General features: G+C 40.5%; 2 protein-coding genes across 4 annotated transcripts in view; one reads left to right on the top strand and one right to left on the bottom strand.

Moving 5' to 3' along the window:
- The window catches only part of si:dkey-9i23.8 (galanin receptor type 1), a 114,896-nt gene that overhangs the window by 18,918 nt on the left and 70,538 nt on the right, over window positions 1–25,440 (top strand). The window lies entirely within an intron of this gene.
- Window positions 1–25,440, bottom strand: part of LOC105917893 (glycine receptor subunit beta-like) — a 43,966-nt gene that overhangs the window by 13,182 nt on the left and 5,344 nt on the right. Inside the window, exons 2-5 of the mRNA XM_036136719.1 lie at window positions 4,753–4,879; window positions 2,239–2,345; window positions 1,350–1,417; window positions 200–426 (exon numbers count right to left, since the gene is read on the bottom strand). Of these exons, the coding sequence (XP_035992612.1) occupies window positions 200–426; window positions 1,350–1,417; window positions 2,239–2,345; window positions 4,753–4,874 (524 nt within the window). The 5' untranslated portion in view covers window positions 4,875–4,879. The remainder of the gene's footprint in view (window positions 1–199; window positions 427–1,349; window positions 1,418–2,238; window positions 2,346–4,752; window positions 4,880–25,440) is intronic.

The following is a 25,440-nucleotide window of genomic DNA, read 5'->3' as shown; positions in this document are numbered from 1 at the left end:
ACTTGTGTGTGTTTTCAGATGAAGGGTTTAAAATTTACAACCTTCAATTGTGGGGTTGATAGGAATGTGATTATTTTTTAAAAGCATTATTAGACCAACGTCTAAGACAGTATGAATGAGTGAAAAGCCTGAGAACTGTGTTACCCGAAAGTGTGGATACTATGGCTTATGTTAAAAGATGTGGGATCTGGCTGGATACCTCATGCTGATTAAGACATCTCCATTCCTGAATATGAAGAGAAGAATGTTGTCCTGTGTGACATCATGAAAGTTTGCATTTTTTTCATTGGCAAAAAACAGGTCTGGTTTCCACAAACACTGGAACATTTTGGGATCAACAGTCAGCGCTTCACTTTTATAGTCAGTAGGCAGTCGTAGACGAGGGTCATTCCATCTCTGACGAAGAAATATATTCACTCTGTAGTCCTGGATAGAAAACATATTAATTTAGTTGGAATTCTCACCATATTTACAGTATTGGTGCAAATGGCGGAGGTAATTTTAACTGCCAAATGTCTAAAGTTCAAATCGAGAAATGTTATATTTAAAATGCTTATGTTAGAATAGAATAAAAATAACTTTATTGACCCAAAGTGGGGGGAATTCGGGTATAAAAGTTAAACTTGATTAGAAATAAAGTCTTTTTTTTCTATTTTGCATTTTATAACATATTGAATACACGAATAAACTGTTTTTAAATTATCTTTTCGATGCAGGAACTTGAAGAATTAGCAACAAATAATAGCAAACATAACACTGGTGGCAGATCTAGTTGCTAAAGGAACTGCTGGACCAGCAAAGTAACAAATAAACAGGAATAACAACAGACGTCACAGATTTTGTGAATACATTCCAAGAAGGAATGTTTTTTTATTTAGTTATTTATCAACTAACTTATTTACATTTATAAATATAAATATATATTACTGAGTCTTATTGAAGCATAGTAATCCATCCATATAATAATGAATTTTGTAAAAAAAAAAAAAAATCAATTTGAAAATGAGCCTCTGAAACACAGATTTTCAGTCCATTATGTTGTGGATCTGTGATGCAGTCAAAATAAAGACAGAATAAGGCCAAGTTCTCTGAACTTACCCAAATGTTGAACAGAGGCAGGAGATAAACAGCATTTATGATGGTCAAAGTTACATGTTTTATCAGTAAAAGAAAAATAAGAGACCATTTTGTCTGCTACCATTGATGTGTTGGGAACTTGGACAACAGTTAGCAAACATTTAATCCAAAACATAAGAGATATTTGTGTAAAACTATTTCTTATGATGTTGGTTACACCTTTAGGCGTAAGGGAAACTTAAACTCAGTGTATCAGTGGTGGGTGGAATCACCATGGTGGTCTCCTGGATGGACCCAAAGCTGTTAATGAATATGTTCACCTTGGACTCAACTGGAATGCCTGAAACACAGATAAAACAGTAGGACATGGATTATTCCAAGTTAACAAAGCGACACGCATTTATTGGTTCCCACTAAGTAACATCTGTAACAAAGATAAATTAACACTACTTTATTTAAATTATTTAAATGACCCAAACACAAGGCAGTCTCAGGTCCCAGATGTTGGGTTTGTGGTTTCTCAAAAAAAAAAAAAAAAACAACTACCATGGGCATTTACTTGTCAGCATTTACGGTGAAAAACAGTTTTAACAAAACTTAAAGATGTTGATGGCTGATAACATCCACATTAAATATGACCTGAAGACATGGAAACCTCTCTGAGAATGTCTAGTTTCAGTTAGTTGTTCTATGGGAGACTTAGGGAAAGGAATTGTTGCTTGTAAAAATAAAAGATTGGCATTGTCTATTGTCTTCCTTTTTAATGATAAAGGCCCTTCTACAATATTTTTCAACACTTTGTCTACTGCCACGCCAGTAGCAGGAAGCCTACAGAACCAAGGGGCCAAATAACTCTTTCAGGGGCACAAAGACAATTGGTCAGCCTCAAACTTTCAACTATCAGACAGTAAATGCTCCAATGTGGTGAGAACATGCCTCAGGTCCTGCTTGAAAACGTTGTGTGAAAGGAACCGTTGTTAACAGAAGCCTCCAAGCGGGCCTCTCATAAACAGACAATTCAACAAAAAGCGGGAAGTCGTGCCTTTTTTATCATAATGATTCAGTTTAACACAAATAATCTGAAAAAGTTTTGAAAAAGTTTTTTTCTCTTTGTTCATAGTCTACAGTGTCCTTTGTGCACTGCGTACACTTCTACATTACCTTGAAAGTTCGGTCTTATTCTTGGGTCATAACTGACCATCAGACGATTCAAAATGTTGGAGGTAGAGTTAGCTGGAACCTGGGCTAAATCCTCCGCTGACAGCTGTCTATTAAAATTGGAGAAAAAAACTCATGATTAGGTAAGAGCAGAGATTAAAATAGAATACACACCAATTAAAGTTATTGCAGTTGAAATGAAAATAAGTCTGTTCCCACCTGAAACACTCCCATGTTAACATAAAAAAGCATGCAGACCACCTAGGGATTTGTGAATGATTTCACTAGCAAAGATCTGGTTTTTGTCTAGAATAACTGTAACTAGCAATAGGCTGGCCTGCAAGCCATTCTCTTCACACTACCATGCAGAATGGCACAGAATTTAAAAGAAGCTTCCAACACCTCAATGGTGTATGGTGAACAGGCAGTAAGAACCAGAAATATGTTAACAGAAGAATAAATGACCAAATGGGGCTAAAACATCAGCCCCAAATGAGGCTCAGAGGGAGAAAAAGTACTACTGCTGGGATGGGAAATGTGGTGTGTTCAGTAGTAAAAGTGATCTTTGACTGCTTTCCAAAAACCTAATGGTCAGAGAGATGGGACAGACATCCCAGACAGGTGAGTTTGAATAGGAATGCTTCTTTAGCTGACTCACAGACTGTAAGGCATCCAAGTATCATCAATAGACAGATGATGTGGACTGCAGAAGTATTCCTAAACATTTCTGAATGTGAAAAAGCTGCAGTTTTTTCACATTCAGAAACGGAACACAGCAAATCATCATGGAGGTACAAATAACATCGGTCCAACCTGACACAGCAACACAATCTGTTCTATATCAATTTCTTTTTGTTTTTTAAAGCATCTTATTAAAATTATATAGGGTAATAATAGTAAATAATAAGTAGTAAAGTAATCAATATATTGTGTAATGTCCATCCTAAAAAAATGCACTTATATTTTTCTATGATCATTGACATGATATCTTTATAATAACATTATACACTTGTCAGCGGTTCATTTAGCCCGATTTGTCAAACTTTGTACTGAGGATGGAGGTTTGGGTGGCTGCTTAAACCCTTCTCTAGCACTTCCCAAATATTCTTAGAGGGATTAAGGATTAAACTGTGTTGACAAATCCGTGTGATGCTGCTGAAGCCACTCTGTTAGCTTGATCATCATGAGTCTTGGTTTTGTCATCTGGAAAAGTCCTGTTTCATCTAAGAGGGAAAAATACTGTTAAAAGCTCCCCAATCACTCAGATAAATGCTCTTGCTAAAGGCTATACAGCAGTTTGGGCGTCTTATATTGTTTTCATGTGTGTAGAGATGTTTTTCTCCCAATTTAAACATCTGTGTGAGTGTATATTTTTGTTCAACCCCTTGTGTTAAACCTTAAAGTCTGCACTTCAGTTACATTGTAGTTGTTTCATTCAAATCCAATGTGGTGGCATTGTAGAGCCCAAATCATGAAGATTGTGTCACTGTTCAAATATTTCCTGCCCTAACTATATAATTAAAGGGTTATACCTAACCCTAACCTAAACCTAACTGATATCTTAGTCCTAAACCTAACCCCTAGCCCCTCCCCTTCTGTCCTCACTTTACATCACTCAGTTGAAATATACAATGTGCTTTTTTCTGAATACCTTTATCCCTTAAACTGCTAACTCTCAACCATCCTGTGGTAATTTTGCAACCTAAGAACTGCGGCACCTCTGGTTTTTATACCTAATTTACAAATTAATAAAAGATAATTTTATAAAGCAGCTAACCACATTCGTCTGCATTTCTGATTGAAGATTTTCCATTTCAGTTTGGTTCTCTTAAACCAATATACCTCACATGTCAGAACTATTTTAGAACAGATCCATTAAATACTGTGTTTTTTCATCAAGGTTTGAGTGCTAAACCTGAGTTAATAATTTTGTACAGTTAAGCTATTAGTAACCAGTGCATTGGTTTAGTTCTTTAACAGAGTGATAAGCAGAATTCCATCATTTTAGATAGAATTAACTAATAAATAGCGAAATGTGAAGAACTAAAGGTATCTTTTTAGATGCACTATGGTATGATGTCACACATCGTCTCTCTGTGTTGTTCTCCAACCTCATGTTTGCAAGCTGGGTCGGCTGTGCATACATGTACGCCCATGTGAACACTCAGGGCTTAGCCCCTCTCTGCTCATAAAAGGCCAGCATCAGGGCAGTGTAGTAGGAGTAAAATGCTGGAGAGCACATCCAGTGGATCAAAATGTTATCTTGCTAGCAGCATTATAAGGTTTTGAATTACTTACTTCTTTGCTAGAAATGTTCCTCCAACAGATGATGCTATTTTGCTGTGTATTTATCCTTTGCAAATATGGTCTCCATGTATACATATATATGTTGGTCTACAGACAGTGCTCAACAGCCTACCTAGTGGTGAAGTTTTGCTTATTGTTCCTTTAATTTTGTTTTTACACATTATTCTTGCAAAGCAGCTCTGTTTTGATAAATAAGGATGAATTACTTACGATGGACAGACAACTTGCTTTCCTTTCTTTCCCTTTCCCTTTCCTTCTTTGGCTCCAGCAGGTTGCCAACAGGGGAGCAGCAGCAGCAGCAGCAAAATCACTGATTTAAATCCAGGAGCCATGGTACCTGATAGAAGAATATCAGCATTTATTCATTTGAACCAAAAAACCTTTCAACAATTTTGCAGCTGTAGTTCTTTTTAGGAATATTTAAACGCACTTTCTAGAGTTAAAGACCAGCTTTTCTCAAGATTGTTCAGCTGACAGATCAGTTTTTTTCTGTTTGTTTTTTCTTTAATAGAATTAAAGCTTATACCAGTTCCTTTTGCCAACTTGCTCATATGTCAAAAGAGGACAGCACATCATGCTTCCCATGCTGCCTTAAGTTGTCTGTTCTAGTACACACACACACACACACACACACACACACACACACACACACACACACACACACACACACACACACACACACACACACACACACACACACACACACACCAGGACGTGGGTTGTTTTACATACATGGGGTTCCAGAGCCATCTAGTGGTGTAGTACAGCTAAAATACATTCAGTTTCTGGACTCAATCACTGTTCTATATTTAATGTTCTTAGGACATTTTCTGTTTATTCTAAAATATTATTTCAATTTCTACATAAATGTCACAAACAATTCTACTACCATGGTTTTCTACCACAGTGCAAAACAAATGCATGTTTGTTTAACTGAAGATTCTAAATTGCTCATAGCAATGGATGTGTGACAGAATGATTGTTTGTCTCAAATGTTTTTGTGTTGCCCTGTGAAAGAAGGGCATCCTGGTCTGGGTGTGCCACAGCTTTTGCCTGCTGATTGCTGATGATAGGCACCGGTCTCCATGGCACTGGGATGGATGGATGGATGGATGGATGGATGGATGGATGGATGGATGGATGGATGGATGGATGGAGCAAACCTCCTAATTCGAGTATTTTATTTGCCAGCATGTAAAGCTTACAGAGTCTTGGTTAGACCTGTTTTCTGTGGGTATTATTATATGATTATATTATAATCCTCTGCAACACTGAAGTCATTTAAAAAATCACACTGCGTCAGCCTATCTAAAAAATGCTGGTACATGTTTTGTTTTTAACTCGGCTCTATAGAAGGTGTACTAAGGAGTAAAGGAAGCTAAAATCCCACAGGCACAGACTTATACATTTTGGTTGGTTACTTAGAAGCAAATTGACCATGAGCAGAATAGATCTACCCCTAAACCTACCAACAGTTAAAGCAACAAAACATTCTATACTTGGATCAGCTCCCTATCTTCCTGTTTTCCCACCTGTTGTCTGTTGTTTTGGTTCCACTGTAACTAAAGATGACTAAAGGTATATTTCTGCAGAGAAAGCTCTGCTCCCCAGGATGGAACAAACTCACTGGCACAGAGCCATGAACCGCTGAGCGATAAATTTACCTTGGGGACTCCGCTGGGGCCAGTGTTGCTAACCTCAGCTCAGCAAGTCAACAAACTGCAGTCAAACACGAGGCAATTCAGCTCTTTCCTTTCACACATGTTGACGTTGGTATCCCAGTTGATTTATGTATGCTAATAAAGTCACATTTTGTTCTCATTATTCTTTCCGAATAAAGTGTTACCATCTTAGCTGTTTTCTTGTCTGTTCATACTTTTTAATCATTCAATTATATTTCAAATTCTAGAAGGATAGACATTGTAAATAATTTTCAAATGTATCACCTTTCCTTGTATTACCAGCTGCAATTTAATTGAATTGCACTGTATCATCATTTTGATAAAAATGTGCTGTGTCATGGGTAAAGAGTGTTTTAAGTTTTTTTGTGTTTTCGAGTTGTAGCCATTTTTATTAATTTATGTTCTTTGTATATTTTGTCTTACTCCACTTTTTCTTCCCTGTGTTTCTCTCAGGTCAGATCCTGCTTTTCTCAGTTTCTCTGCCTTCATTGATCTCAAATGTTCCACATTTCCCACCTTATTACTCTCACCTGGGTTTCTCCCATCTCCTCGGTTGTCTTTGTTCATTACTGAATTCTTCCGTTGGCTTTATGATGCTTATTGTTTCATTGCTCAGTCTGGTCTTCATTCCTACATTCTAAGCTTATATTTGCTATTAATACCTGATCCCTACACTCCTCTGCATTTCGGTCCTTCCTAAATGAAGTGTAGAAGATGACTTCTTCTGAACAAATACATTTTTTTTGTATGAAAACATTTTTATTTATTTATTAAATTTATAGTTTTTTGTTTTAATTCCCGCAAAGGAAGTGATTATTTACACGTCTTTATTGTGTGGGGAAAAAAACACTGTTAGACCGCCATTAGAGTTTTTCATCTTGCGCACCCCCTCGCGGCAGCTCGCGGCACCACACTTTGGGAATCCCTGCTTTAGATGAGCCCTGAATGTCCGCTAGCATTAGCCACTGTTAGCCTCATTAATAACTCACTACTAACACTAATAAACGTAACTATGGCATGTTCAAACATAATGCTTGTTTCATTTCGCTCCATCATTGCCATGGTGTTTTGTGTAACTTAAGAGAAACCCATCAAGATAATGGCCACATGAAACTGGATGTGCCCTGATGCATTATTTACAGTCAGTTGTCTGCCTACAGTTTTCTAACTTTGCAAGTTACCAATTGAGTCTTAATTATTTCCAGAAGAAATTATTACATTACTAAAAATGAAGTGTCCTAAAGCAAGGTTCTCTCCAGAGGATGGAATAAGGGCGTAGTGCTGCTATACTGATTTTCAAATCTAGGGTGTTTCCTTCCTTTTTTTCCCTATCATCCATCCATCCATCCATCCATCCATCCATCCATTTTCTCCTTGTGGGGTCTCGAGGGGTGCTGGTGCCTATCTCCAGCTGTCAATGGGCGAGAGGCAGGGTACACCCTGGACAGGTCGCCAGTCTATCGCAGAGACAAACAGGACAAGCAACCATTCTCGCACACACTCACAAGGAGAATTTAGAGAGGCCAATTAACCTAACGGTCATGTTTTTTGGGCTGTGGGAGGAAGCTCGAATAACCAGAGAGAACCCAGGCATGCACAGGGAGAACATGCTTTTTCCGATCATTTTCCTGAAATGTATTGAAATTCATCGGCCCGCGTGTTATTTTCCATGGCCACCATTGTTTTCCAGCGAGATCTCGGAGTACTGTCATTTCATGATATTTTAGCGTGACACTTGCTTTTCATTGGTCGGTTGTTCTGTGACACGTTCAAATTAAGAGCTGTTATTGGTGGAAATCTTGTCCTTTTGTTCTTTTGTGTCTAAATAGTTCCTTAGTTTCTTTTTCTTAATTTTGCTTAGTAGTTTTAGTTCAGTTTCACTAGCCTTATGTAAGGGATTGGTTGGTTGCAATATATGATTCATTTAGATAAACAACATTCTATAATGCTGTTCTTTGGGTGTGCATTTATTTCTGTTAATGCATTTCTAATAATGTAGAGAGGTTGTCACTCATTTATTCCATATGTGTGCAGAGTTTGCTATTAAAAGAATGCCAGCACTCCAATCACTTTTTCAACCATTGTCCTAATATCAGCTGATTGAGCTGATATTTGCCAGACAATACTTAACATACCAAGAGTTATTTGAGACACATTAAATAACTTGCATAGTGGCACAACAGCATATAATCATACACACTAACAACAGTGGTGCAAGAGTGAGGGAGTTTGTCCTGTCATCCCCCGCTCGTGAAGTGTCCGTGGGCAAGACACTTCACCCACATTGCCTGTTGGCAGTGGTCAGAGGGGCCGATGGCGCAGACGAATGGCAGCCTCGCTTCTGTCAGCCTGTCCCAGGGCAGCTGTGGCTACTAACATAACTCACCACCGTCAGGGCGTGAATGTGTGTAAGAATGGGTGAATGACTGACTGTATTGTAAAGCGCTTTGGGGTCATCAGACTTGATAAAGAGCAATACAAGTTCAAGCCATTTAGCATTTAACATGCACTGCCTGGCCAAAAAAAGAAAGTTGGCACCAAAAACAAAAGGTAAAAAAAAGATCTGACACATCCCTCTCTTTCTAAAAGGTAAACTCAAGGTTTTCTGCATAATCTGAAGTTTTAAATACCTGACTAAAGTCTGAGAAAAGTTTGGACGAGTACAGAAACATGCCACTTCAAACAGAGGCAGGTCTCAGTGGTTTGGCAGGTTCTGATGCCACAAGACAAAACAAACGTACTGTTTACCTTATCGTTTACCTGGGTGGGTGTTATGTCACCTCTCAAAAAAACAAAAAAGGGTTTAGGACCTGCAGTTGTGAATGTCCAATTTCTTGGCTAAATGGACAAGGAAATATCTGTTCAACCTGACCTCAAGGTTATTTCTTCAGGGGGCACCAGCGATTTCCATCTGAGATAAGTGTTGCATGTTTGATGCTTCCTTTCCTTGGAATTCAAACCTGAATTGATAATCATGCTGGATAAGGTTGGTTCTTGTCTCTTCCCAGGTTTGTGAAAGCAAAGAAACAAAATAAAGCTTGCTGAAAAATTAAAGACCATCTGCCACAACTGCTTAAAAAGAAGTTAGGGAAAATCAATTATTTTAAAAAGCTTTTGTTTTTACTCTCAAAAGATCATGGTTTCACTACAAGATAAGACTGGCAGGGGCTGTATATTAGGTTACTATATGTGTAAAGAAGAGACAATGGGGCATTCTGTTTAAGAGCCTTGCAATTCTGATTATGAACTAGTATGAACAGAGCATTACTTTAAAGAGCCTTATTTTGTATTTACATGCATTTAAGTAAAAAGTCCCTCATCAGGCATTACCAGGCATAAACATTGCACCATTGCAATTTAGGGCAACAATGGCACAGGAGTTAGGGAGTTTGTCCTGCAAGTGGCAGGTTGCCGGTCTGATCCCCCACTCCAACTGTCTCAGTCGTTGTGTCCATGGGCAATATACTTCACCTGCATTGCCTCCTGGTGGTAGCGCCGATGTGTGGCAGCCTTGCCTCTGTCAGTCCGCCCCAGGGCAGCTGTGGCTACTAACATAGCTCACCACTGTCAGGATGTGAATGGGTGGATGACTGTAGTGTAAAGTGCTTTTTTTGGACTTGATAAAGTACAAGCCATTTACCATTTTTACCATGACAATTTCAATGACACAGTCTGTAAAATCAAAGCTTATTTGAGCACAATGTGATAAAGGCCCTTTTCCCAACCTTGTTTAGAATGTGATGTTTGTGTATCTGTGTGCATATGCATGAAAAATGTTAGTTTTCTGTGCTACAAACAGGCTTAAATCAGAGGCAACTGGAATTTTGCTCAATGTCTTTCTGAAAACATTTTGACACCTATCCAGGATAACAGATAATTTGTTAAATGTTAGTTTTCTGAGCATTTCTCTATGTTGCAGATCACAAAGAAGAGCTATGACCCATGTGTCTAAAGTAACTAAAAGCCTGAACACAGTTTTAAGAAGATCTGGGAGTTGGGGAGCATGATGTCAGTCACACATTAAATTGATTTAGAGAGGTGGTGTGTGCAATTCTTCTTTCCCTCCTTAATGTTCTTTGTAATGAGCCCAATAGTTGCAGGATGAAACTATGTTAGAGGCCCTGTGAGTATTGATACTGACAGGCCTGCAGTGTTATATTATGTTATTTTTGACAACTTCAAGACACCTAGGGCTGTATGCTCTATTCTTTCGTTCAGGAAATGAGGAAAGCAGATGTATGGACCAGATGTTTGTTTGGAGCAGACCTTCTTAAAGCAGGTCAGGCAGGTACACATTCATACAAGTACGTCTCACAAAACTACAAGAAGTGAGAAGGTTAAATTTTTTTTCACTTTTTCATAAAGTGAAACTCTATAGTTATTATACATAAAGTTGAATATTTCAGATTTATTTTTTTTGTATTTCTGATGATTATGACTTACAGATAATGGAAATTTGTGTTTCAGCAAATAAGGATATTATGTAAGATTAATAAAAAAAAAATTTTTTGATAGAAGTGTGAGGCTTCAACAGAAAACATCAATGCAACAGGCATGGAGGCAATCAGCCTGTGTTTCTGCTGAGGTGGTCTGGATGCCCAGGTTGCTTTGACAGCTGCCTTCAGGCTATCTGCGTTGATAGGTCTCTCATCTTCCCGATTTAAGATGCTTGTAACCCATGTCTAGGATTCATCTGTGCATAGTGGATCTTGATGCGCTAAGTCCAGCCACAGTCCACTCCTTGCGAAACTCCCAAATTCTTGCATGGATATTGCGTTAAAATCTTCTCAAAGCTGCAGTTTTCTTTGTTGCTGGTGCTCCTTTTCCTAGCCCTCAACTTTCTATGAATATGCTTGGATACAGCACTCTGTGAACAAACCACTGGTTTAGTAAAAATGTTTTGTGGGTTACCCTCCGTGTGGAAGATGTCGGTGACCGTCTTTTGGACATCTGTCCAGTCAGCAGTGAACACCATGATTGTGTCTCCTACTGACCCTGACTGAGAGACTATTTAGAGGCTCAGAAAAACTTTGCAGTTGGACCAAAGTGCAGGCAGATTGATAAAAAGAGTCAATTTAATAATTAAAAAAGGAGACTTACAAGGGGAATTGCATTTCATTGCTACATATTACCCCTATTCAAAAGGCTCGGTGAAGCGGCCAGTGATGTGATTGTCGCACAAGTGGTACAAGTGGAAATGTTTTGTCAAATCACGTTGCTGCAACCAATCACGGACTGGATGTGGCTTCGACATAGGGTGAAAGAGTGCAGTGGAGACAAAGCTTTTTCAATCAAAATATAAGATAGAAAAATTACTGCTGATATGGGATGACGTAAGGAATGCTATTTAGAGATTTGTGGGTGGCTTTGAAAAAAGCCATTTTAATTTAGCCCTTAAAAGGACTGTTAAACCATTCATCATTTGTCTTCTTCTTGTAGCTCCAGAACTGACCTGGCCAGCCTGCCGCTTCTGTGGCCAAGTCAGGTGTTCTGTCTGCCTGGTCTCTTGCTCTGATCTCTGGCTGTCCTTACCTCTGTTGTATGGGTGATCCGTCCCCCAAGTGAGATAACAGTTGTGGACCCTGGACAAACAGAAGCACCACAGGAAGTGACTGTGATCTAGTCGTAGCTTCTGGACTCCCCAATCTGGGAGTATCTCTGGAGGACATGGCGCTGGACCTGCAGGGACGATATGGCGCTGAACCCGCAGCGACGTCGGCATCGTTGTTCGGCTTTCCCCATTAAATACAGACCTGCGATTCTCTCAGTAAGATTCTGGTCCGCCCTTTTGAGTTGAACAGGGAAGTGGATTGAAGCTCCTCCTATTCGATGACAAGGTGAGGCCGCTGTCACCGTTTATGCATGCAAAATGCACAGCGACCAACACCACGTGGTTTTGCAGGAATCACATTCGGTGTGAAGCAGGAGCCTTGTCAGGAGGTTGGCCAGCAGACTGAGAGAACCTAAGGAGAACCTTACCAGGTCTACTGGTTGACTGGAAGAACCCAAGGAGAACCTTGTCAGGAGTTCAACAAGAAGGCATGACAAATCCTAGAGGGTCTCAGGACACTGGTCCGCAGGATGTTTGAACCTAAGAGGGAGCCCAGGAGACTGATCCACAGGACAACTTAAACCGACAAAGAAGGCCTGGAGAGTGGCACTGTGGAAGCCAGAACGACCCCCGACTGAGATTGGGAGAGAAGGGGCCTTGAGCTTCGGTGTCCTGCAGCTTTTAGATGTGTCTCTAGTGCAACACACTCATTCAAATGGCTAAACTAGTTCTTCAGCTTGCAGTCATGTTCTCCAGAGTCCTGCTAATGACCTGATTTTTTCAACTCAGATGTGTTAGATCAGGGACACATCTAAAAGCTGTAGGAGACCAGACCTTGAGGAATGAAATTGAATATCCGTGCCCTGGGAGAACCCTGGATGGAGCTTGGAAACAGGAAGGTGACAGAGGTGAACCCACCTGGACACCTTTCTCAGAAAACCTGGGAACACAAACACCAGGCGGACCAACCATTACACCCTCAGTAGAGACCTCTTGAACAGGAACACGAGGCAGTTCCACCTGGACTGGGCTCTGGTGCTTAGAGGAGAGCAGGCTTGAATTTTGAAAGGTGAGTCATAGAGGCTGTAGCTCTGGACTTGGGAACTACTTCTGCTTTGACGTAGAAACTTACGTGCTACCAATGTGGGTTGTAGCATTCTCTGGTGCAGACCACTGGAAGCCGCTGGAGAAGCAGTGGTTTGTGCCGGGGAAGGAGCAAAGATTTTAAACAGACACCCCAGAATAGAAATGGTAGTCTGGTGACAAAATCGTCATCTGTGATGAAAGGAAGAGGTAGTGACAGTGTAAGTGGGAGGTCAGAGGGAAAATATTAGCCAGAGCATTCGGGACGGGAGTGGAAGCACCTCAATGATGACACTATCCACAGCAAGCAGAGGAGGAAACAGGAGGAGGTGCCGAAGGGAGAGGTTGGAGGTCTGGCTGAAGTAACAGTTTGACAACCTTCACCCATGCTTCCTTATAGTTCCACTCCAACAACTCCTCCAAGCCCTGAGAAGGAAAGAGAGGGGTACATGTGTGCAGCTGATGCACACAATTTTCTGGCAGCATTTGCTAGGCTGAGCCAACGTATTGCAGAATACCTTAACTATGTGTGTTAATTTGGCGAAGTCATCATCTGAATGAGAATCTGCTGGGTTCAGATGGCTGGGATCAGCTGTCAGGTTTGTGTAGGATTGTGAAGGATCCAAGTGCAGACTAAATGACCAAGTTCAAAGAGGAACAAAGGCAGCAATGACATGCTGGGGAAACATCTGGCTGGCCAACAGAAGAATCCAGCAGTGAACAATGAGATCTGACGAGCATACAGAGGGGCATGTGGAGGATGACATACAATTAACATGAGTGAAGCAGAACTAAAGGCAGGCAAGATTTTAAAATTGTCGGCCGATTTTCAAAGCCTGAGAGACACCCCACATAACGATGAAAAATCTTAGACATAACAGGATGCTCATACAGTTGGTGTTCGATCAAACGACAAGCACAACACACACAAACAGATTTCACCCAGGAACATTCGGGTGTCAGACGGGAAATCTTGCAAGACCTCTCGCTATTAAACGCAAGTTTAGAGTAAACATGGGCGATGAGGAAGAATAATGGTAATAGTTTATCGACTAATTTTAACAGAGAAAATACATTTAAAAGATGTTGGTTAAAGGAATGGAGACAGTGCAAACAGGGCTCTACTTTGCTACACTATAAGATAGAGGTGGGTTGTGTTTTATTTTTCTCAGGGTTTCCCTCACCTCGCTTTTGATAAGCTACATGTCACATTCAACAGGCTCATTTGTCCTTGGGGAACACCACACTTGCTAGGATATCAGGCCTAGACAATTCAACATGTTCAATATCCCCGATTTGAGCGGTTCCAACGTCCTTCTGAGCAGACCAGCTTACTCTTCACACACCACACATCAAGAATATCTCTGAAGATTATCTTAAGAGCCATCCTGATAACCGGGGCATGTTGGATGGGGAAGATTTGGGCAAAAACCGGGCTAATTATCCTACTGTGTGAACCAGGCTTAAGACCCTGTGGATAAATTTCAAAACACTGGTCTACATCTTTGTGTGTACATGCCAGCCACATCTTTTCAAAAGATGTTGCTTTCCACTGTTGCGGCTTTTTGGCAATAAGTAGCATCTTTGGACTCTTCCTTTCTAACGAGCCTACCTTAAGCCGGGCATACACTGTACAATATTTTCAGTCGTGGTACTCATATACAGCTCAAACTGTATGACGAAACCACAGGGTTTAAAAGTTCACTGCTCACGATATCTGTTCTTACACTGTGTGGCCCGACGCTCTGATGCAAACTGACTGCTCACACTGTACGTTTAAAAACCCCACGACGGACTCAGCCCTGTAGAGAGATGGCGCTACTCGGACTCGTCTACCCGGAAGCCAAATGTAAACATTAGAAGAAGAAAAAGGCGGATATGTCAATGCTCACTGTTAAGTATGAGGTTCACTAGAATGAAACGCGGTGCCTTGTCAATTCTACGAGTTGCTCCTCCGTAGTTTGACTCCATGTCACACCTACCGCTGCCATGCTTCTCTTTGCTCCTATGGTTTTGTTTGAGAAGAAGAAGAAGAATTTCCTTGTTTGCGCATGCAAAGTGCGCGAGATTGGGGGAAATCGGCTCACGATCGTTCACGAGGGCCGACTAAATTTCAGACATGTTTGATTTTCGATCGACCGTCCGATTCCTGATCGGGAGGTGGTCGTGAGAGGCGAATCGCCGATCGTTACCCCCTGTATACTACACATACCAGGACGCACAATCAAGCTGGAACTCGGCCCGATCCAAAAAATTCTCGCACGACTGAAAAATCGCCCCGAAAAGGGCAAAAACTCATATAGTGTACGCCTGGCTTAACACAGCGTGTCCTCTGTGTCTGATCCCCCACCATGGTGATGTGTCTACTTCACATGAGTTGTCAGCACATGCCTAGGTGCATTATGCAAGTTTCTTTGGCAGTATCAAACAATTACTTGGATTAAAAAAACAACCTCAAAGGGAACATTCTGAGTGCACATCTCAATATACAGCATTTAATTTCCAAAAGTGATAAGAACGTTTCTAAAATCAAATTTGGATTTTCTTTTTTCACAAAAGAATCTTGTGATCTTGTGAAAAAATTATCTTTTTCTTGAAGCATATGAAAGTTTATGTTGTAAGGTAATTCTATTTTGGGCTGAGCTGCTGTTAGCACTATTTCATGGTTCCTGGTTCGAATCCCAACCTGGAATTGTTCTGCATGTTCTCTCAATGAATGTGGGAGTTCTCTCTGGTTACTCCGGCTCCTTGCGACAGTCAAGAAAAAAAGACTTTTAGGACAATTTGCTTCCTTAAACCTGCCCTGAAGAGTGAGGGTGTCTGTGCCTGATTGTCGTGTGTGTATCTCTGTTGCCCTGTGATGGACTGGCAACTGCCTTTTACCAAAAGATGGCTGAAGTCATTCACATGCCCCCTGGTGACCGTGCATGTAAAGCAAGTTGTAGATGGCTAACTTCATAGCAGGATTATAACAATTTGTAATGCCAAGGCTTAGATATGATACTGTTGCCATAGTTTTACTACAACTAAACACTCAAATTGAAATGTAACAAATTAAGCTCAAATGTACATTAACTGAAAAGGACCTCAAAATAAGCAAATTTATAAAAATGAAGACCTCTTTCCTTGATATAGAAATGAATGAAGGAGTTCATTGGTGCATTATAAACAGCGTTAAAGAATATCCCTCCAAAAAACAAAAGGTTTTGAGCACAATTATTCATTCATTCTTAAGGCCATTTTAAAAATAGTTGTGATGAAATTAGAACATTGTCTGTTTAAAACAACCTTACTAAAGGGGGCATGCAAAAGCCACTTACTTAGCAAATGTTGTTGTGCACTTGTCTTAAGGAATCCAAGAAAGTAATAAAAAGCATGATATTTCCCCTTTAAAATAGTATTTAAGCTACATATTGATAACATGTTCATACAGCATCTAAATCAGATGACAGAGCCCCCTAACTCTTACTTTGTTCATTCTGTAGCTTCAGTGGCACATATAGGTCAACCAAGAACCGTTTCACCTATATATATATATATATATATATATATATATATATATATATATATATATATATATATATATATATATATAAAATATTGTGTATAGTCACACTGCAAATTCAGTTCACTCTGACAATAACCCTGTTGGTGGAATCTTTCTGAATAGAACACAATGCTCTATAAAAAATGTGCACAACATTTGATCATTTAATGACTGCAGCCCTACCAGTATTAGTACTGTGGAACTAAGCTAAGGACCACAACAGTCTCCTCTAGAGCCTAACTGACTCAACAGATCTTCTCACTGTAGCCATTCTGTGTATGAAATATACTTTCAATTTAACACCCTCTTTATCACAAAGTGCACTCTTTTCCTACTGGGATACATAACAACTTCAGTGAAGATTTTAGTCTTCTGAAAACAACAGAGGAGCATATATGAGCAGATAAGGCACACTCAGCTGTTAGCCTGATTTGACTGCCCAGAGTGATTCAAATGACACCCTAAAGCTTATGTAACGGTGTAATTACAGCAATCTAGTCTTTGGCTGTCTTTTTTGAGTGACCAATAGGAGTGCAGATAGCCAGTGGAATAATTTCTAGTTTTCAAAACTGTCAAATTATGTAACTGCAGCTACAAGAGTTAAGATGTTTGCAATACTACTGGGGTCATTGTAGTATTATTTATGTCCGTTACATTTATGATATTTGTTTTTACCAGAAAAAACAAACAAAAACCAAAAACGGAAGAATCAAAAGAATGTGTCACAGGTTTACTTATCTGTATATTTTTTTATTTTCCTTAGGGTTATAATTGATAAAACTGTAATTTATATTTATCACAATACCCGTGGACAACTTGAAGAACACATCTATCTTGTGTTCTTTACCGTTAATTGGTTGTCACTTGTCTTTGTTGTAATGTTTTTTTTAATTGTACCTTTTCCCCCTTTTGAATTGGGATCTGTCACGAAGCACAACCTGTCTTCAAGAACAAGGGTGATGAGTAGAGCTACTGCAACTGCAGAGGAATAAAGCTAATGAGCCATGTCATAATGATATGAGGGAGAGTTAATGAAGCTTTATGAAGGTTAAGAAGAGAGGTTAGAATGACTGAGTAACACTTGGGTTTAATGCTGAGAAAGGGAGCTACAGAGGTGATCATTTATTTGAGAGTGTTGATGTTTAACCATAGAGAAGGTCAAAACAAGTTTTGCTATGTTTTCATGGATCTAGACTGTGAGACTGTATGAGGGAGTTGGACTGGTAGAGAAGTATGATTGTGTTGCCGGACATGTACATGAACAGCGAGAGACAATGGTGAGGTGTGTGGTAGGCTTCAGAGATGGGTTGCAAACCAGGATGGGACGTTAGTGGTGGTCACCTCCTTCCTTTCTGTGAAGGAAAGGAAGGAGAACCGGTTCCCCCCAGGGCTGCATACGGAGTCCACTGCTCTTCACCCTAATGACCCAGGACTGCCCTGCCAGGTTCAGTACGAACCATATCATTAAGTATTCGGGCAATCCGATAGTGCTGGGTCTCATCAGGGACAACAGCAAACTGTTGTACAGGTGCAGATCACAGAAACTTTGACCAGGTCCATCCACACCTCTGCTCTTGTCAAGAGAGCACAGCAGCATCTGCGCTTTCTGCATCGGGTAAGAAGAGCAAACCTCCCCCTCCCATTCTCACCACTTTCTACAGAGGGACAATAGAGGCCTGCAATGCCTCAAACTGGAAATGTGTAGAGAGAGTGGTAAAGGCCGCGGAGAAGTTCATCACAACATTTGCCTCCATCCAAGACAATGCTCACAGATGCTGTCTGACCAGGGCTCAGACAGCTTCCTGCGCCCACCACGGACAAATAATTTGTCTGGATTGCGTTCTCTTGCTATTGAATGCTTACTATTTCTTGCAAACAATCTGTACTGACAACATAGCCACTACACCCCCCCCCCCCAGCTTGTTTCACTGCGTCATCAAATAGGAGGAGCGTCTATCCTCTTGCCAGTTCCTCTTGTCTACTCAGTTCACAGACCAAGGGAGGTGGACTTTATAATGTGAGTCACGGTGTGTACAATGTGGAAAGGTGAACAACGATGTTGACACCTCTGGGTCCACCACATCCTCCAGAGACTCAACCAGTTTGGCAAGTGGCTACCACAACCTCTAGCTGCGTGGATGACTGCTGCTTCCAGCGGTACTTCCGTCTTTCCAGGACTGAGCATGAGGACCTGCTGCCCTGCTGAGAATGGATCTCTTCTGGTACATTAACTATCAACTCACGGAACAGTGGAGACGGATTTTACTGAGGAAATGGATTTTACGGCACAAGTTGTGCTGCATGTGATGTGGAAAGCAGAACAACAGCGTTGGCACCTTGGTAGACACATCTCCCCTTCGGGGCACATATCTCCCCCCATGACACCAACTACAGGGATTTTTGGTCAGCTGATCCATCATTGCTTTATAAAAATCTAACCTAATTGTACTGTCTAAATATGTAACACATAAAAAACATTTTTGTGCTGAAGTAAATGGACAAGGAGCACCATTAACGTGACACGATCTACCACGGCGTTCACAATAGGGGGTTTTCACTGACGTCACTGGCCAACTTCCGGTCCGCCATATTGGGTGGTACACTTCCTTATCTCTAGTTGTCGTACACGTATTATCGTATCGCGAATGGATAAGTACGCCAGCACGCTAGAGCGACCAGATAAGGACGTATATCTGAGGAAATGTTCCGTGATCGACCATATGGACCCCTATCCCCTCCACGGTGCCTTGTTTAGCCGTAATCCAGATGCATTACCTGGTGTTCGGTGAAAACCCTCTGCACACTCTTGAGGAAATGAGAGCTTACAAGGGTCTAGAGGCTCACAACCAGTTCACATCTGGTTATGTACATCAAGGAAATCGCCATCATACGTGGACGGGTGAGTTTTAATAAGATGGTAAAAATGTAAACAATCCGACGCAAATGTGTCGCATGCTTCTGCGGTGGCTGACGGCCGGCGGTGCGCGAAGGCGCTTAGCTGCAGGGCCGATCGACGCCGCTCGTGGCTTTAATTATTTAAGCAGAACAATGACCAGTGAAAAATTAAGTTGTATTTACCGTATTGGCGCCGGTAGGAGCTGCAGATCATAAAGCCAGCAAACAGTGGGAACACAGTAACTCGTACAAAGGTAAGCTGCGTTCAGACGGGCTCTGGCCCATGCTAGTTTAGTAGCTGCTAACCGCCAGTGCTAACAACCACTCGCGCATGTAATGTACTTTTAACTTGCTGCTATGTGTTTCAAACGTTTAGAACACACTCTCATTGACATCGGGATACTGTGGAAAGTTATGTTCGGTCTTACAGCCGCGATCCAAGCGAGCCGACGATCTCTTTATCTCTGTAACTCGTTCAAAGGTAAGCTGCGCTCAGACGGGCTCTGGCACATGCTAACCGTCAGCGCTAACAACCACTCGCGAATGTAATGTACTTTTAACTAGCTGCTATGTGTTTCAAACGTTTAGAACACACTCTCATTGACATCGGGATACTGTGGAAAGTTATGTTCGGTCGACTTACAGCCTCGATCCAAGCGAGCCGACGACTCTTTGTTATCACTAACAGTTGTTCTCCGTGGTTGCGCCTCCAGGCATGAAAGCGTTGGAAAATTAATCTGTTTCTATGTTTTTCCGATCATGTGTTGCGCTGTTACAGCCCACAATACAGCAACGGTTTACCATGGTTGAAATCAAGTTAAGGTGAAATTAATCAAATTAAAACACGGCTGAGAGAGGGAGTACAGTATGCGGTAGTAATAGGCAGTAGAGGCGGCGGAGGCAGTCAACACGGCAGCCGCGGAAAGTAATAAGTCATAACGCCCAAGCCCTATTATTAATATATTCTTCTTACATGTTTTAAATACTTAACAGTTAATTACCTGTGACAAAGTGAGCACCGCAGACTCTGGCGTATTCCAGCTTAACACCGTCCAAATCGGACCTGGATATCCGTGTCAGCCATAGGTGACGGCGTTGTTCAGAGAGCTGTTTTGTTTTTTCACATTGATTCACTATTACGGCTGGTAGGCGATAGAAAGAGCGTTGATCTCCACCTCCACGGGCCGTGCAACCAACCATTAAACAACTCCATTGTTCACTTCCAATACTGCCTAAGGTGTCATACAATGCAGGTCAACGGTGCGAAACGACTGCCACCCAATATGGCGGACGCGCTGAGTAGTCACGTGAGCGTGACGTCAGCTGAAAACCCCCCATTTTGCTTTGTTCTGTTCGCCTATTTTGTTCCCTTTGCATCACTTGAAATTGTCATTGCAAACCATTAATTCGCTCCTGAAAGTGTCTTTACATAGGGATAATATGTAAATCACTCGCACCAAATGTCCTGTTCATGTTTGGTGTGAGCACAACTTAATGGAGAATTTTCAGTCAGAGAAATGACACAGAGATCAGTTTAATAACTTAACTTTCTGGCTTTGTAAAACAATTCCCATTAAGTTAATTATGCTATCAACTAATGCAGTATTAGACCTGTTAAGCATTTGTTTTAAGAATTCAAATCTTAGCATGATGTGTTTCCACAATTGTTTCCTTGACTTTGTGTGGAAAAAAAAGTGTCAGTAAATGAGAATGCTCAAAGACCTTAAAGGTACACAGCCATGTTATATGCTTATTAAAAAAGACCAAAACCTGTTTGATCATAATAAATTGAGGTTATATACACCAAGCACCAAGCAATAGTGTTTTGAAAGTCCTTTTTGGGCCTAAATACAACCCCAGCAATGGGAGTGATGAGCAGATATAAACATACATGGCACCATCTACCGGCAGTACCGCAGAACTATCAGAAAGCCAGATGGTGACTACAAAATTACTAATAAATGGTGCCGGACCGAGCCTGACCCCTCTATAATGCCTTGCAGTAAAGCGTACTGTGACAATTAGTACTATTGTCACAGTACTAATAAGGACTCTTAGTCACGTCAATCAACTCTGCTCACATGTGAGTGATCGGCAGCTTTTGCTTCCGTTTCGGTAATTTTCATATTGTGTATTCCAATCTTTTCCCCCTTCGAATCATATATTTTTTGTGTTTTTTTTTTACACTATATCTCAAACCTTTCTTTATTGTTTCCACACTTGGTTGGGAAATGCTAATAGCTGTTTGCTGCTTCCTTGTTTATCCCTGCGCACATGCGGAGTGTCCTATTTCCGTGTAAATATACAGAAAGGGCTTTATTCACTAACAAATTGAGTAAAAACAAAGCGTAAAACATCAAAATAACAACTAATACAGCACTTGGATGTGATAATCTTTCAGAAAAAACTTTGTATACAACCAGAATAAGTTACTGATGAATAAAAAAATAAAAAAATCACATAACGTGGCCATGTACCTTTAAAGTAAAAGGATAAAGGCGCATTTCCTTTTCAACAACTGTATGATTAAAAATCAATAAATTCTCAATTCAGCATTTTTCAGAAGATTAAGGAGCATCTTTTACTGTGAGACTGACATCTTCCCTGGTTGTTGCTGCAAGCGGGTCATCCTCATATGTTTGAGTGAGAGGCTGCTGATCCATGAGCTGTGATGGATGCTAAGGTGGATGCAGAGCCTGAAGCACACTCACAAAAACTGTATTCTACTGCTATTGGCTCAATTGTGACATGCTAGCACAGCAGTTATACAGTTGACATGAGGATGCAGTGTCACACAATAAACACTTTACAATGCAGAAACAGAACAGAAGACTTTGCTTTGTCAGTTGTGCAGAACTAAATTAGATGCTGCACCGGTGGTACTACACACGTCACACTATACAGTAGTTAATAATGCTCCTTGGGTCATGGAACCAATCACCAGTCTCTCTGTTTGCTGATCATCCTTGGCAGCCATGAGGGATGATGTGGCTGTTTTGGAGACCCTAGTTGGTACTTGAAAATTAAATCAGGGTGTTTCAGTCTGCCCTGGTCCTCTAACCCTAACCCTAACCTGGCTACTTCCATGTGTTTTCATTGCTGAATAATCCTGAAACCTATGCGGTGCTCATACATATGGCTAAGAGGTTTATCTATTTATATTTAAGTAAAGCCCACTGAGATGCAAAAATCTTTGGAAAAGTGGAATGTCACTGAAATGCTGCTGCCCATGCTAAAGGAGAAGCACAAATGGCAGCCATTTCCTACAGCAAATACACAGGTGAATGGTGAACATTTAGAAACTTTGCTCAGTCCATCGATTCAGACCAGATTAGGAGATGAAGAATACATTTTTTCCAGGTACCTGTCATGATCTTGGCTCTAGTGCTGGTCTGATTCACCTGTCTGTCTGCTTGCCTGTTTCCTGACCTGTGTCTGCCTCCTGATTCTCTGAGCCTGCCTAACCCCTGTCTGACCTGATTGTTGTGCTGTCTGGACCTCTGATCTGTTTGTGTGCCCTGACTCTGCCCCTGGATTCTGTTTTGGATTTTCCCTGGATCTCTGACCACCTGGATCTGCTCTCGCACTTCGGACTCTGGTTATTCCACCCTGAACATTCTGCCTGTCTCTGACATCACGGTTCTGACCCTGTGCCTGTCCTTTGACCACCGATTACCTGCCAGCTCCATGAGGAAGATCCTTCAAGCTGCCCTGATTGGACTCTGGATCACATTGGGCTTCACCAGCGACGTCACCCACCAACAGTAGCCATCACTCACCTTCCAAGCCTGTTTCCGGATTGTTAGAACTTAGTGATCGAAGTTTCAGTGGCTGTAACATCTCTCGAAGTCTCTTTCTGGTCACTAACCTGTTGTCTCCAATTCCAGTGATTCCTGTCCCAGACACTGGTGATTCACCCTTGACCTGCAGCAGTTTGAATCTGTTAAACTGTTTTATATCACTATCTGATCTTGTCTGGCTGAATTCTGGGTCCTCTGTTTCCGGTCATTACAGTACCCAGATACTGACCCTAACTGACTCTTCAAAAACGTTTGATTAACTCAAAGCCATGGCCAGCAAACAATTCAACTCAATCCCAGTGGAAATTATGGTGATGTGGAAAAGAATGGTCCATGAGAAGACTATAATTTTTCCTATTAAAGTGAAGTCCATGATTCAAACCTTTATATAAAGGCCAAGTGAAGTGTAACTTAGTCATCAATGTGTTTGGAAGGGTTAAAGCTTGCAGAAGGTTTCCCTCTATTTGATCTAAAATGAGTGCCTTTAAATTAAATATAATCCCAATTTTTTAAGTCATCTTTTATAAACCCTGAATGTTGGAAGCCAGCTGTTCAATAAAATGGCTTTCTATTACACATTTCTGCTATAAAGTATAACTACCTATACATTTTCCACCGTATGGAATTGATTTTAAAAAATGCACTTGATAATTTAATACAACATATTTAACACATACTGTAAAATCTTTATTCACAACAGGGAATTGCTGTGCTTTACTTACAATCCTAAGAAGACACGAATGCAGATTCTTTAGCTTGCTCTCCCTCTGCATGCTGACTATCTATTGGGTCAGGATGATAATTTATAACCATCCAGGTGGCTTTGCTGAGTGCTCATGTGGTATCCTGTCATTGTGAACAAAGTATCCCTCAAACACATACATGCACTCCACTGCTATTCTGAGTGTGCTGAGTTGGCTGGGCCTGAAAGGAAGATTGTACTACTTTTGTGTATGAGAACATGGTCTGTTCTTTCACCAGAAATTAAAATGAGTAGGGCAATCTTTAGGTGATTACAATCACAAAACATCTCACATCCTACACTGTAAGATTGTTTTCAATAAAGCATAAATGTCAGTGGTTGTAAGGAATATATGATTTTAAAATAGACCCAAATATACACAGTATATTGGATCTTAAATGGGATGCACCACAGCTTTTACCATGAGTAAAAAAAAAAAAACCTGAAGATGTTTTACTTTCAGATGGGTGATTTTCTTTTTAACTGAGTGATTAAAGAGTAACAATGAGGGCTCTGAAGATTTATCTAGGGTAAGAACAATGTAATAATTAAGTTGTCAAAAGGAACACTTCCATTAATTGGAAGTAGCTAACAATAACCTAATTCAGAGTGACAGAGTCAAATTAATCGGCAGCATTAATATTCTTGCCTTTTGAAGTGAAATTCAGCATTAGGAAACAAAATGGCTTTTTATGTCAGTAAGATGTGCTCAGTTTGTGCCTGGTGTTTGTTAAAAGGTTGTGGTTATAGTTGTTATTATATACAGCTACATTTATCATATATACAGCTATTAACAATAACATTACAATCATATCATCAGTATCATTATTGTCATTATTACTATCATCTTGCCACTGCGCCTTATCAACCTTTTTATCTCGTGTTTCTTGTGTATTTATACCTATTTTGTTATTTCGACCTCAGTATTTTATTCTTTTTTTATAATAATAATTTTTTTATTGTATTCAAATATATCAGAGTGCTGTGACAACATAATTTCCCTTTAGGGATTACTAAAGTCGTCTGTCTGTGTGTCTGTCTTTACTACCAACGTAATACCTCATCAAGAGAAAGTTATTTCTAGTTGTTTTAAATTATGGTATATATCCTTTTAGTTATTCCGAATCAGATCTTCATGTCCCAATGGCCAAATAATTTTACAGTAAGTCACAATAAAAAGATATGAAAAACAAAAGATACAAACATTTAACTAAAGGCCACTGCACTGAGTCCAACCACAGCAACTGATGGAGGGTTAAAAAGCTAAAAGTGAACACCAAAATTAATTATTAAACAGGTCATAATTAAGATGTCAAATCTATCACTTCAATATCAAAACCAAGCATCATTGAGAAATCAGTGACTAAAAATGCATTAAAAATTCAGTTGCTCTCAGTAGTGGAAACACAAGATCCTCAACCATAAGCCAAACTAACCCCTCCCCTTGGCTAAATAAAGGAGGGAAACAACATTAGGAATAAATGAATGTCACCTATTACATCAAACAGAAGGGAACCTGAACTAGGGTCCAGAGGGTAAAAGCTGCAACTCAGGGTGGAGGTGGTGAATACTGACAGGCAGGATGGAGATAGCTTATT

The sequence above is a fragment of the Fundulus heteroclitus genome, chromosome 5, assembly GCF_011125445.2.
Source record: "Fundulus heteroclitus isolate FHET01 chromosome 5, MU-UCD_Fhet_4.1, whole genome shotgun sequence".
Classification (NCBI taxonomy): Eukaryota; Metazoa; Chordata; class Actinopteri; order Cyprinodontiformes; family Fundulidae; genus Fundulus; species Fundulus heteroclitus.
The sequence above is the reverse complement of the archived record's forward strand: the minus strand, read 5'-3'. Positions and strand labels throughout refer to the sequence as shown.